Source organism: Engystomops pustulosus, chromosome 10 (genome assembly GCF_040894005.1).
Source record: "Engystomops pustulosus chromosome 10, aEngPut4.maternal, whole genome shotgun sequence".
Lineage (NCBI taxonomy): Eukaryota > Metazoa > Chordata > Amphibia > Anura > Leptodactylidae > Engystomops > Engystomops pustulosus.
In genome coordinates, this window is record NC_092420.1 from 60,030,000 (window position 1) to 60,042,966 (window position 12,967).

Below are 12,967 nucleotides of genomic sequence, written 5' to 3' on the forward strand. Positions count from 1 at the left end.
GCCCTAATGCACATAGAAAACGCTTGAGGAAATAAAAACCCAACATTTCATTGTACTGGTGACATTTCTTCAGGGACTGGGATACAACATGACATTCCAGGACTCGCAACAGAAAGCCGGAATGGAAAGTTCCCAGATAATGGGGGCAGCCCCAGCAATGATTAACCAGTTCCACACCAGCAGCGGGCGGGACGCTTGTCAATGGACATTCATTAGCGATGACAATGTACGTGCAGGGGCTGAGCACGCCCTCTAGTGCGGAATAAGCGCAGGACAGCGGCTCAGCACGCCCTCTAGCGGGGAGGATGTGCTCCACCGTGTAGTCTCTTCCCTAGCAGCCCACAATGGGGAGTTCCTGCACAGTCGTCCGCCCAGCACCGGTGGGAGAATAGGATTGTGCTTCCTCTTCCCTGAGATCCTCCCCCCTCTCCAGCCCTGGGATCGCTGCTGATACACTGCCTGTGCCCTGCATGGGATCCTGCCAGGAAATCCTGGGCTCGACGAAATGCCAGCTAAAAGCAGGTACAACCTGGTGGATGATGGGCACGACCTGCGGATCCCGCTGCACAACGAGGAGGCATTCCAGCATGGCATCTGCTTTGAGGCCAAGGTGAGGGTGGTGTGCTGGGCGATGGGCACAGGCTGGTAGACATGGCATCACCCTGCTATACTGGGCTGAATGCAGGTCTGATGATTGTCTCCTGGTGACAGGTGCAGTCTCTGGTGGGCAGGTTGACAATCATTGTGATGTTAGTGGAAACAGCATTTAAAGGGAAATAGCAGTAAATGTTTTAAAAAATCTGTGCCCTGGTACGAATAAATGGTCACCATGCCAAGTGTGTGGCATCTTGTTGTGTATTGACTGTGCCAGAAAATGCCAAAATGAGATCAAATACTATAAAATAGCAGAAAATCTACAGGTGGTCCTCATCTTGCTGCTGGTGACATCATTAGACCACCATGGATGTGGGGTTTGGTGTAGGGCAAAGGTTCAGATTCCTGACCAAGACTTATACACAAGGAAAGTGCCACTATGCCCCCTGTTGCCATGGACAGTTCTGAGACTGCTCCATGATATATTGTATCTATTGACATGTTTCCAGCCTGGAGATAAATACATATTCTATTGTACATGTTGTAACAGACAGAAGTGTAACAGATTGAACATTCACTGAATAGCACCGTTGTATTATATTAGCTCTTTTTGGGGACCTTCCAAATTAAAAAAAAAAGTGAAATACACTTGGATGAATTGATGACCCTAGCAGGGACTAGGAGCTTCTCCCTCAATGTAACATTCATGGGTCATGTGTATCATTGTCTCCAATTCCCACTGCATAATATGGGATGCTTTATATTAACCAGTTATATAAAATAGGCGCCTCACCCATATAAAGCTTTCTATAGTTTGCAAAAAAAAAGTAACTTGCTGGCATTCAATAAAGCAGCGATACGTGATTCCTCTTTCCTGAATATTATAGATCAATGCTCAAGTAATCCACCAATGTGTAGGGGTCGCCAGTCCTCCAGATGGGTTATGTTAGGAGATAAGCAGCTGTCAATAATGACTGGCGGCCCCTCCTTCTCCCCTGTACAACAAACATACAAACATGTCAATGAGAAATAAATAACCCAGCCGTTCTTTTCTGATTTCTCTGGGTATTTCCATCAGACTTGTATTATGAGCGCCCTGTGGATCATATAACTAGACACATCAGGCTTATAAGTTTTTGTATCTGGCCAGCTATAAACACTCCATACACTTATCAATAATCATCACAGATTAGATCCTGGGATTTTCCTGTCCTTGGAGTGACATTTCCATCTCATGTAGATATTTCTGGAACCTTGCAGGAAGGAGCTTTGCTGGGTCTGTTTATTTCTGTTCATTTTCTCTGGTATTGAAGCAGGAGAGGAAAATTAATAGCATTGCCCACTTTTTATTGACTGGAATGTGACTGTTGTATCTCGGACATAGATTTTGAGACGGGGATCAGAGTGAAGGTGGCCCAAATTGTAGGGACTGGAGCTGCCCAATAGTGAGGGCAGAAGTATTTAAGTATATGTACATCTAGCTAACATTCATAGACTAAAGAAGCTCACTGTCCATACATTAGACGTCTTACCATCTTCTCTCGAACACTTTGAGTATTTCACAATATAATTTTCTTTATGTTAAAGGTCCATTTGTAGAATTCTAGATCGGTAAACTACGGGTATGTTATCACTCTTCTGCTTTAGTGGTCAGTGATGTTGTGTTAATTCATTGCGTTGTGTCGATTCATCATGTGGCTTCGTCTTATTCAGGTGAATAAAGCGCAATATCAAGCACAGCCTCTGTACAATGTTTGGCAGTGTGTTTGGTATGAAGTAAAGTTTCTTCAACTAGAAGATCCCAGACAACTCCTTTCTATTTGTATTTTTGTGCTATAATAATATATTTATAAACAAAATATATAAAATAAATATTTGCAATTAAAAGTTTCAATTAACAAAACTAAACAAAAAACAAACAAACAGTGTATATAATTTACTAATGTGTGAGTGATGTCTAAAAATGTCCCCTGTGGCAATTACAGGCGCGCTGTGCCACAATAATCAATACTGAATGCTGATGCCAAGTAACCGCCTGGCACCTCCTCGCTGCGGGTGACCTCATTGCATTGTAGACGAGGACTTCTCATGTACAGAGTAAGGGTTAGGCTCAGTTGGAGATCAACACTTTTCACTAGTATTCAGGGACTGAAGCTACATAGAATACACATCACATCCCTGTGGTCACCCAGATCTGTGCATCAGCTTCTATAGAAGTGCTGCATACATTAAAATCTAGACCACATATATACCTATGTATATAGAAAGAAAGTATGTTTAATCCAGATTTAAGCAGAGTATTAGTTCTGTCACTGGCAAATCCAACAGAAACATGGGGACTAGACTATGTGATCAGCAGCTGCGCCTCCAGTATAGCCAGTGGTCTTATATCCGTGGATAGAGAAACAAACCTGTGTACCTTGCCGCTCCATTCACATGGGAAAGATGGGACCCCTGCTGCAATTACCAGTGAGGGTCCTAGTGGTCAGACCTCCACATATATGATCTGCCCTGTGGATAGGTGATTTCAAATAAAATTGGTGCAGCCTCACTCATTCAATGTTGAAATTGCTCATTCATCCACTGTGGATTAGCATTGAAATCAGTGAGATTCCAAAGTTACTATTTATATACATTTCTGAGTGTTTATGGGACAGAAATTGATCTACAGATTTGCTATTTTCCTTCCAGATTTTTAGTCCAGACTTGGTGCAGATGGTCTTGGTGCACTTCATAGTAGGCCCTAATCTTCTGATCCCAGAAAAGCCTTTAAATAGGGAGAGGGGACAAAACTTCTGTCACTCACCTCTGATGGTGGCTTAGAGAATCTTCTCTTCTCTGAAGGAAAGGATCAGGGCGGTTCAAATCCAACTGCATGATCCTGAACATATGCTGTCATAGGATATCAGGTAGAGCCCTATACACACAAGATAAATTGGGGGTCCCTGCAAATTTAACATCTAATGATTATCTATAGTTACACTCATTGGCCTTCATTGTATGGCGGGCACAGAAAAATATGGAGTATTAAGGCAAGAATTCCATGTACATGATTGTGGTGAGTTCTCTATAATCTCTGTAATCTTATAGAGTGGTATTCTAAGTATGGGTGTCCATATCTGAGCTGTTTTTATACCTAATAGGGTACACAGAAACCCCATTTAGGCAGAACATTTGCTTAGAGTTTTTAAAGCAGCCCGTTTTTTTTTTGTTTTTTTTATATAGTTCTTGTCATTTTTTTTCTAGAGTTCTGGGACTCTTACATTTATAGAGAAGGAAAGTTTGAGGATGATGAGAGTTGTTTCATCTGTGATATGACACCCACCTTTCTGCTGGTTCAGTGCTGTTCGAATAACACATGGATAAAATAGCTGAGCATCTGTTACAGTCTAAGGGGTTTGAGGTGATTCTTTACAGATATATGGTGCATTAAGCAGTAACCACACTGTGTCTGTAATAGCCCAGCACTGACATGGTGAATGATCAGAAAACCACATGGTGGAAATCTTGTTACCAAATAAATGATTTAGTGTTTTAAGTGTTATAAGTCAGTAGAACATCATTAGTTTGAAGGAATATTCTGTAGAATACACTATATACAGTACGTCTCATGTGGGGTCCAGAGTTATAATATTAGTTGATTAATCGGGACTGTCTAGCAAAATAAATTGTCTAATTTTCTTATTGCTTTTAAGCTTACATGAATATCAGAGCGCACGCTCCTCCCTCTGAATGAGCCCTTAGATGACACAGTTTCAACCATGAGAGATTATATGGTCACAATTGGCATTATTTTGATTTACTACCCTGTACATGTATGGCAGATGATGGGAAAGGGAAACATACATTTGCACGTCTTGTTTGGATCAGTATGATTGCTAGAAGCACCATTTTAATCCAATGCTCCAGATCCTGTAAGTGCTCTGAAGGCGGTCCTATGGAGCCGTTTCACAGCCCCACCCCTCTCGTATAGGGGGTCGGTTTATGGTGACCAGGGAGAAGCTGAGGTGTAGCTGTATACAGAGAGCACTCCCAGGTGCCAGACAGCCCTCAAAGCATTTATGGGACTTGCAGTCCTATATTAAGTTTTATAGGTTTCACGTATGGCTACCAGACATATTATACAGCTTCCCATATCCACCTACTTCATCTGTATATTAAATTTAATGTCTTTGTCCCTTTAAAATGTAAATGCTGTACATGTTCTGTAAACGTAATCATGTGGGTTGTACAGTTCAGTACTTATCTTCATGACTCGGTAGACGTATCTCACATGCCTGATGTGTTCCAGGAGTCCACTGTTCTCCTTGATGTGCTGTAATTCCCACAAATCTTTTACCTTATTCCTTGTACATCAGTTGTATGCTCAAGGCTTTGAAGATCAGAATTACCTTGATAATCCACATTTCTTCTCTCTAGATAGAATAGGGATCCTTTGTGTCATCCTGTGAAGGTCTATAAATAGCGGCTTATCTTGACACATTAGGTCAGACCTTGAACCCGATGGCACGTGTATAGAAGTTAACCTAAGAAAATATTTTCCACATTCTAATACTAATATCTTGTAGCAAAGTATGGAGCCTGTATGATTAATGAACACTTCCAACACCCCTTCATCTGGCCCCTTTCAAAAACAGTGTGACAATTTTGGGTGTAAATATACAAATCTAAGGCCATGTCACTGTTTACACATACCATTGGGATTGCGGCTCTGTATTTCCCAGAACTGTGATTGATGCTCGAAATTCTGACAGGAGGTTCCTCTGGACAGTGATTTTATGTTCCTGGCCCTGAATACCATTACCTGAGTGATCTCGGGGTTATATGGGATATTCAATAATATTCTGGTCTGAGGAATAGTTTTTTCTGCAAGTTCGGGTATAATTCGTTTGGCTAATTTCTCCAAGTTATTGGTACATTACTCCAAATATGTTTTACTGGCCTGAGTGAAAACGTGTTTGCCTTAAAATATTGGGTGATCACCCAACCACCACCGAAAGATGGCACCACCTATTACCCCAACAGTGTATTTTTATACGAGAGGCTGGTGACACTGTGTCACTCTGTATATCATCCGTGGTGTCCCATGCATACAAAGCATAACAGAGGAACCATTAAAATAATAACACGAGACTAATAAGTGTGGTAACATATTAATTATAATAATTATATAACCACATTTTTTTTTAATAACTGGATAAAAAAAACTCCTAAATGATAAAATATATTTATATTAAAAAAAACATCAGATATCAATAAATAACATAAAAAATATTAAGTAATGGTGCAACTGAATCTCCCCAGCATCAGCTGGGAGATAAAACCCCCAGTAACAAAACATTGCAACACTGACAGTTCTTCTAAAGGCACAGCCAGGCGCCACGTCTTGCAGCTTGGAGGTTTGATTGAAGACTGGCCCAGATTCCCAGCCAGTAGCCGTTTAGTAGCCAGGCTCACTAGCCAATCAAAAGGTTGCCTACAAATAATATCCTGGAAATACTATTTCCATTTGTCTAGCTTGTGACCAATCACGGCTAACCTTTCACTAGGCAAATACAAAAGTGCGGGAAAAACAAACCTACAAATTCACCTCACAAAACGTGATTACCTCAACCTGAGGTAAAATAAATTGCATCTGACTAGGGTAATACAAACCACCAATACAATATGATATTTATATGGCACACCATGAATCCCCTTACACAATTTGTTCCAGGTGGCCCCTACAATTTTGTGCTCTGCCAAGAAAGATGGAGGTCTTTAACTTGTCCCAACCCCATGATCTGTAGATAGGAGTGGCTAAAGAATGGCACCGCATGTAATCTGTTGTTTCTGCGTTACAAGCAGCAATAGGACCTGCTCTGAGACTTCTACAGCTTCCACAAGGATCTGTGAAGAACATATTCATGTGCATGGTGTCAGTGTGTCATCCTTTGAAGAAAAAAAAAATGGATATCAAATGGACAAATTACAATTAGCTGCAAACATGGGCAAGAATAGGACTGACTCCGGATTTGTCCTCGTGGTCAGACGGCTCTTGCATGGGCCTGTGGAAATCGCAGCCCATAGATATACGTGGGGGCTGGTGTTGACTTTTATAACAACAACAAGCGAACGTCCCCAAAGGCCAAAGTGCTCTAGGAGCTTAATTCTGGCTGATTCTGTGTAATCCTGAAATTTAATAGCCCACATTTATCAAAAGTACCGCAACATACTACACTACGTGCAGTTTTCCTCACTAATGTGCAGAGTGCACCAGATTATTGAATACTGGTGCACGGCTTCATTAATCTTCATTAAACCTTCATTAAAGGTGCACCTTTAACATAGAGCGTGCAGCACAATTCTGTCAAGTCGCAGTAATAAATGCACCACAACGCCAAAGTGCAGCCACATGTATTCCAACACCCAAATCACCCCTTAAGTAAAATAAAAATTGTAAGAAACCTTAGAAGATCTCCAGACATGCTTTCCTCGATTCTCATTAATCTATCCTATAGAGAATATTCCATTTTTATCCCTAAGAAGATTATATTCTCGGTGCAGCGGGGGTGGATCCATGCCGTTAGATGTACAGGCGGTCCCCTACTTAAGAACACTCGACTTACATACGACCCCTAGTTACAAACGGACCTCTGGATATTGGTAATTTATTGTGCTTTAGTCCTAGGCTACAATACACAGCTATAACAGTTATCAAATGTGTCTGTAATGAAGCTTTAGTGTTAATATTGATTCCAATTGTCACAGAGACCAAAAAATTTTTGTCTGGGGTTACAATGATAAAATATACAGTTCCGACTTACATACAAATTCAACCTACAGACCCTATCTTGTATGTAACCCGGGGACTGCCTGTAGTCATTTTTTTTATTTCTACACTTTATTTCTATAGGCGATATCAATAATTGTTTACAGAAGGTTATTATAGAAAGAAGAAAATGGATGTTCCAAGAAGCACCGCTCCACCCCCATGTACACTGATTAGCTCATTTGCATAAAAATTAGGGGGTTTTTACTTGTGGGATGATTTGGGAAATAGTAGACTCCTTTTAATGTGATTAGTGACGCATTTCAGGGCAACAGGTGACGAGCTGGATTTGTTGAACAATTTCTTTTCAGCAATTGTGAATCTTTCAGAATTGACATTTTGGCATTGACTGGCTTTATGATTTTGGTTGGAGTAATATTATCCTCATGCTGGTAAGCAATATCCGGCCTTGGCTGGCGCTGCCTCTATCCCATGTTTAGTAAACAGTAGGGCCCGAGGCTGCGGTATTTTTTCTTAGGATATTGCTGGCACTGAACGTTTCTTTTTCTCTCGTCTTATAGCGGCAGCAGGAGACTAACTTCTAAATCCTTCATGGTCTAGTTCCTAAGTGAATGATGGTTTTGTTCATCTGGATAAAATATCTTTAGAACAATTACCGAGCTTGTGATCAAGGTGGGGTTTCGGTATTCCCACACGCTGCTCTATAACCTTCTCCTGTTTCGTTTGACCTCCGTTGAACTGCTTCTTGTGTTGTTTTTAATCTGATCTCTCAGTCAGCCTATACATACATGTATTCATGGACCTCCATAAAGAACCACAGTTGGGGCTCATTCAGTCCAAAAAAAATGCAGATGTGTGATATCCGTGTGCAGTCCGATTTGTATCTGCATCCGTTTCTAACGTGTATGTCATGTGTTTTTCACATACGCAAAAAAGGAGGCTTTTCTAATGTATTTTCTGCCCCGCCCAGTTGGTTGCCTAGCAATATTTAAGAAAAAAAAATGGACCACATACAGATCTCATCCACGTGTTGTCTGTTTGTTTTTTTTGCATTTCCATAAACTTCTATAGAGTTGCGTGGTCTGATTGTGAGAAAAAAAATAGTGCGTAATTCTTTATAGGTGTGAGGATAGTCATCGCCATGTTCAGTGATTCAATAAATGGCCTCATTTCCTTGTGAACCGGGTTATGAAATAAAGAATGACATGGCCTCACAGTTTGCGGCCTTATCACTTCCAATCCTTCCCATAAGTTGTGTGGGAATAGACACATTGAACCAAGATACCATGGTATTGGTGGAGTTAAAGGTGTAATAGGGGCTGTAGGAGTCCCTGTGCCGCAGACTGGCATATACAATGTTATCATGCCAGTCACTTTCTAGTTGGCAGACACTATCCATTGTATTGCTTAATCCCAGCTGAGATCATGTACGTTTTTCCTGTCCCCCCCCCCCCTTTTACCTTGCTGTAGATTATGGGGAAGAACCCTGCAATTACTTTTTTATACATTCCCCTTATGTAGCCGTATCCCGAGATTTTTTGTTCTTCTATTGTTTGTAATTTTTCTTTCTTGTGTGACAATCTAATATTTCTTGTATTTCGGCTGTATGAGCCAAGTCCTCTGTAAACACATCTTTGGCTGCAGGATACAATAGGAGCGAGTGTGTAAATGTCCAGCAGTCCGTACACACATGCTCACTTTCCATGCACTTTACAGTGTACATATCGTGACTAAACCTTCACCTTTGTTTCACAGTATATCGGGAGCTTGGATGTGCCCCGTCCTAACAGCAGGGTGGAGATTGTGGCTGCCATGAGACGGATACGGGTATGTTGATTCATTTTACTTTCATTTTTGGTACATTTAAAACAGCCCTTCTGCCCCGTTAGTGAAGGTGATATAGAAATATACGCTACCTGAAGATTCACACATTTTCAATAAACATGGCACATACTGGAGTAACATTTCTAAGGTGTAAGCTGTCAAACACCCAGTCAAACAGGTTTCTTGACATGTTTTTGTCAGATTTGATCTTCTACATAAAGGTCCATGGTAACAATCACCAACATTTAGTGGAAGACTATACCCCTGGAGATGGTGTGCATTAGTGTGAAATGTAATATTGCGTGGAATTGATATGTATATTGTGTGATGTTTGAATATCTAAGTGCACATCAAAAAGTTTAAACGGTAATTTTATTATGACTGGCCGCCTGCCAACCTGAATGACTTTATTAAAAAGTAGAAGCTATGAACCTTATGTTAGAATAGATAAGCTGTACCCAGGGTAATGGATTGATATCATGAGCTATGTAACGTGTGATTGATACTATGTTATATGTGAACCTATAAGAATTATATTTCTGGGAGTAAGGAGTCCTGCACACACATGTGCTTGATCTGTGGAAACAGACCTGTGTGGATTGAGCATAGTGCAGTGGAAGTGACTCCTTGTATCATGGAGAAATCTGATACAAGGAGTTCCTTCCTGCCAGCCAGAAAGCAGAACTGCCCGCTGCACTGTGCACGGTCAGTGGGCTTTGATCGGCAAACGTGTCCATTTTCACAGACCAAGCTCATTTGTGTGCAGGAGGCCTTCTACCCATACCAGATCTACAGGGCCACCATGCTAGTAATACACATTGCAAGTTGGCCGTAGGAATCAGTTGGGGTCTTGGTAATTGTGGATTTCCAGAGAAAGATGCTCTCCTTACTGACTAATTAATGGGGGGAAATGTATCTATTGAAGGAGATTTTCAAAAACGAAAAGTGATGGCCTATCCCTAGGACGTGCTGTCAATAGTTGATTGTGGATGACCAACACCCCCAGCCCCCACACTGATCAGCTACAGTTCCCTGTAGATGCTGGCTGACTGGGTAACTACAGGTGTGGCTCCCATTCACATTTGGCCCATACATGGGACACAGAGCCAATCATTTTAAGGATGAGATGAGCAAACTAGCAGGTAAGTACACCAGTACATGGACTAATTTGTTCAAACACATCCACGACTCGAGTACAGGCTAACAGGGCGCCAAAGAGATAATGATTCCATTTGAAAGCAGGAATATCTGCTTAATTAAGTCTAGAAAATGCCTCCCCCCATTGCATTTGCAGGCTAATTTGCATATCCATAAAAAGATGATTATCTTAACATTGCTTTGCCCACAAGGCTATGCTTCTTATCTTATTAAAGTTCTCAACACTGCACATTTATTAGTTTTGGGGGCCGCTAGATCTGACAGACTCCCTTTCAGAGTTTTTTTTTCCCCCTAATTTTTAGATGTTGATGAGGATAAATCCTAAAGTTTTGTGGTAGTGCAATGAGAAAGCACATATTAGTGACACTTGTATCATTCTGTATCAGTGATCTTGTACAGGGGGGTTTTATGGGTTGTGTCCTTCCATTTTGGAGTATTGGAGTGTGATTTTGTGAATTACTGTATATAGTTACAGTCTTCTCAGTACGAGCAGTGAAATGAGTCAGGAATGTGTTGTACATGGTGCAGTGTATTCAGGCTTGCATTTTAATGTTGAGTTTCTCCAGGGGTTACAAGCGCAGTAACAAGAGATACTCTCCTCTTGGCGATCTGTTACAGACTTCACAAGCTTCTTATCCAGTCTCCGGGTTATTTTTCTCTTTTTTTTTTCCCCTCTAATCTTAGAGCTGTTTGTATGCTTGTATAGCTGGAAATCTCCTAGATGTTCTACATTTTCAAGCAGACAATAATAGAGGATGAATGGAATGGAAATGTGCATGGAGCAAGGAGATTATAGAAGGACTGGATGCTAATCCTCCATCATTCTGTAATGGAGCTTTGCTTGTGCTGGAGGGGATGGAGGGGTGAAGGCACTTTACTAGTCTGCATGCTTATCATTACATACCATACAGATTAATATATACATGCCGATAGCAGTGAGATTAAATAAAAGCTCCAGTACAAGGATAACACATTCCTCCGTATATTTCTGCAGTTTTCTGGTATTACAGCCATAGCTGGACTGCCTCTGCTCCTATATTTTCAGTGTCCATGCTTTGCCTCATACAGTATTCAGCCTAATATTACTCCTAATCATTCTATGGCTTCATATCTGTCATAAATCTGCTCAAAGATTTAAAAGGGTGGTCTGTACAGTAAATATTTATCACCTAGTCTAAGAATAATTGGTGATAAATATGTAATTGTTTGGTGACCCAAAACTAAACAGAAGGGGAACCCCACCAAAGAAAAATCCCATTTGGTTTCTAGGGGACTTCTGGATCTAGAAGAGTTATTATTATTATTATTATTATTATTATTATTATTATTATAGGGGTTTTCTCACAAAAAAAATTCTCACATTTCAATACCCTATTAATGTTAACACAATACATATCATTTTAACCGCTTACTTAGTTTTATTTCCCCTTCACCACGACGGCACCAACCAGAGAGAGGGATCCGCCCCCAGGGACAGGAAACCTGAGCATAAAAAACATGCTCCTCCTATTCTGCCTCAGTGGTTTCCTGTCCCTGGAAGGGACCTGAGCGTGGGCTGAGGGAACCTCTGGTTGGTTCCGTCGGGTGCCCGCAGTTCTGACTTACCGGGGGGGCGCGTCGCGTCTCTCTGGAGAAGGCTGGCTCCACGTGGTCCTTCTCCTCCTGTGTTGCGCCTCGCTGTGGTGGCTGATGCGCGCGACCGGAAGCGCTTGCTCTTCACTTCCGGGTCGCATCGGCGCTGCCTGGAACGGAGTGGGCAGCGTGAAGACAGGAGGAAAAGAAGAGAAAACCCACCGGTGAGATATCCACCGGGGTATTTGTGGAGCTGGCTGGGCTCGTTCTGTGCATATGTGTATATGCAATAGAAGAACGAGCCGGCAAAGCTGGAACCGGAAGGGGGCGTGGCCTGGCTGGATTCTCTTCACATTTAAGCGCCATGCAGGAGTAAGCATTTGGTGCTTTGCAGCTCAGGCCAGGAGAATGGCGGATAAGCGTGAGCTCCCTGAACCCCTGAAGAACCCAACTCCGGTAATGAAGGTGTGGTGAGTTACCCGATGGGGCATTTTTACTTACACACACTAATGTTCTGATTCTTAATGGTTTTAGGGAGAAGAAACTCCCAAGAAAGCCACTAGGAAAACACACCACAGGGAATGTAGGATGTGTGGTAGGAAGTTGCCGTCTGGTTATGAAAAAAATACGTGTGCTTCCTGTATTGGAAAGATTATCTCAGAGGAATCCTCCTCATGGCTGGAGACCCTTCGTTCGGTAATTAGAGAAGAGGTCCAATTGACAGTAAAAGAAACGATTAATCCGGCACCTATATTACCGGATAAAAATTTTCCGGGTCCTTCCACTGTAACAGCCCCGGAAGACCCTTCAAACTCTGAAGAAGAGGGTATTATTCAGGATGAAACAACCTCTTCGCTCTCTGAGGAGGAATTGACGGGGCGTCCTTTATTCCTAACGGAGGACACTGATCAATTGTTAAAAATGATTAGAGCCACTATGGACATTGAGGAAAAGAGAGAGCCAAAGTCAGTCCAGGACATTATGTTTGAAAGTTTAGCGGAAAAGAAAAAACGCACTTTTCCCATTCATAACACTATTTCCACATTA

General features: G+C 41.7%; 1 protein-coding gene across 4 annotated transcripts in view; it reads left to right on the forward strand.

The window, feature by feature from the left end:
• The first annotated feature begins 209 nt into the window (after positions 1-209).
• Positions 210-12,967, forward strand: part of NOS1AP (nitric oxide synthase 1 adaptor protein) — a 62,646-nt gene continuing 49,888 nt past the window's right edge. For 2 of the 4 annotated variants that reach the window (XR_011850271.1, XM_072127649.1), the window contains exons 1-2: positions 210-610; positions 9,122-9,193. Coding sequence is in view for 3 of the 4 variants with exons in the window: in XM_072127649.1 (XP_071983750.1) it covers positions 506-610; positions 9,122-9,193 (177 nt within the window). In the remaining variant the exon portion in view is untranslated. The remainder of the gene's footprint in view (positions 611-9,121; positions 9,194-12,967) is intronic. The other 2 variants (XM_072127648.1, XM_072127647.1) reach the window with 2 other exon arrangements.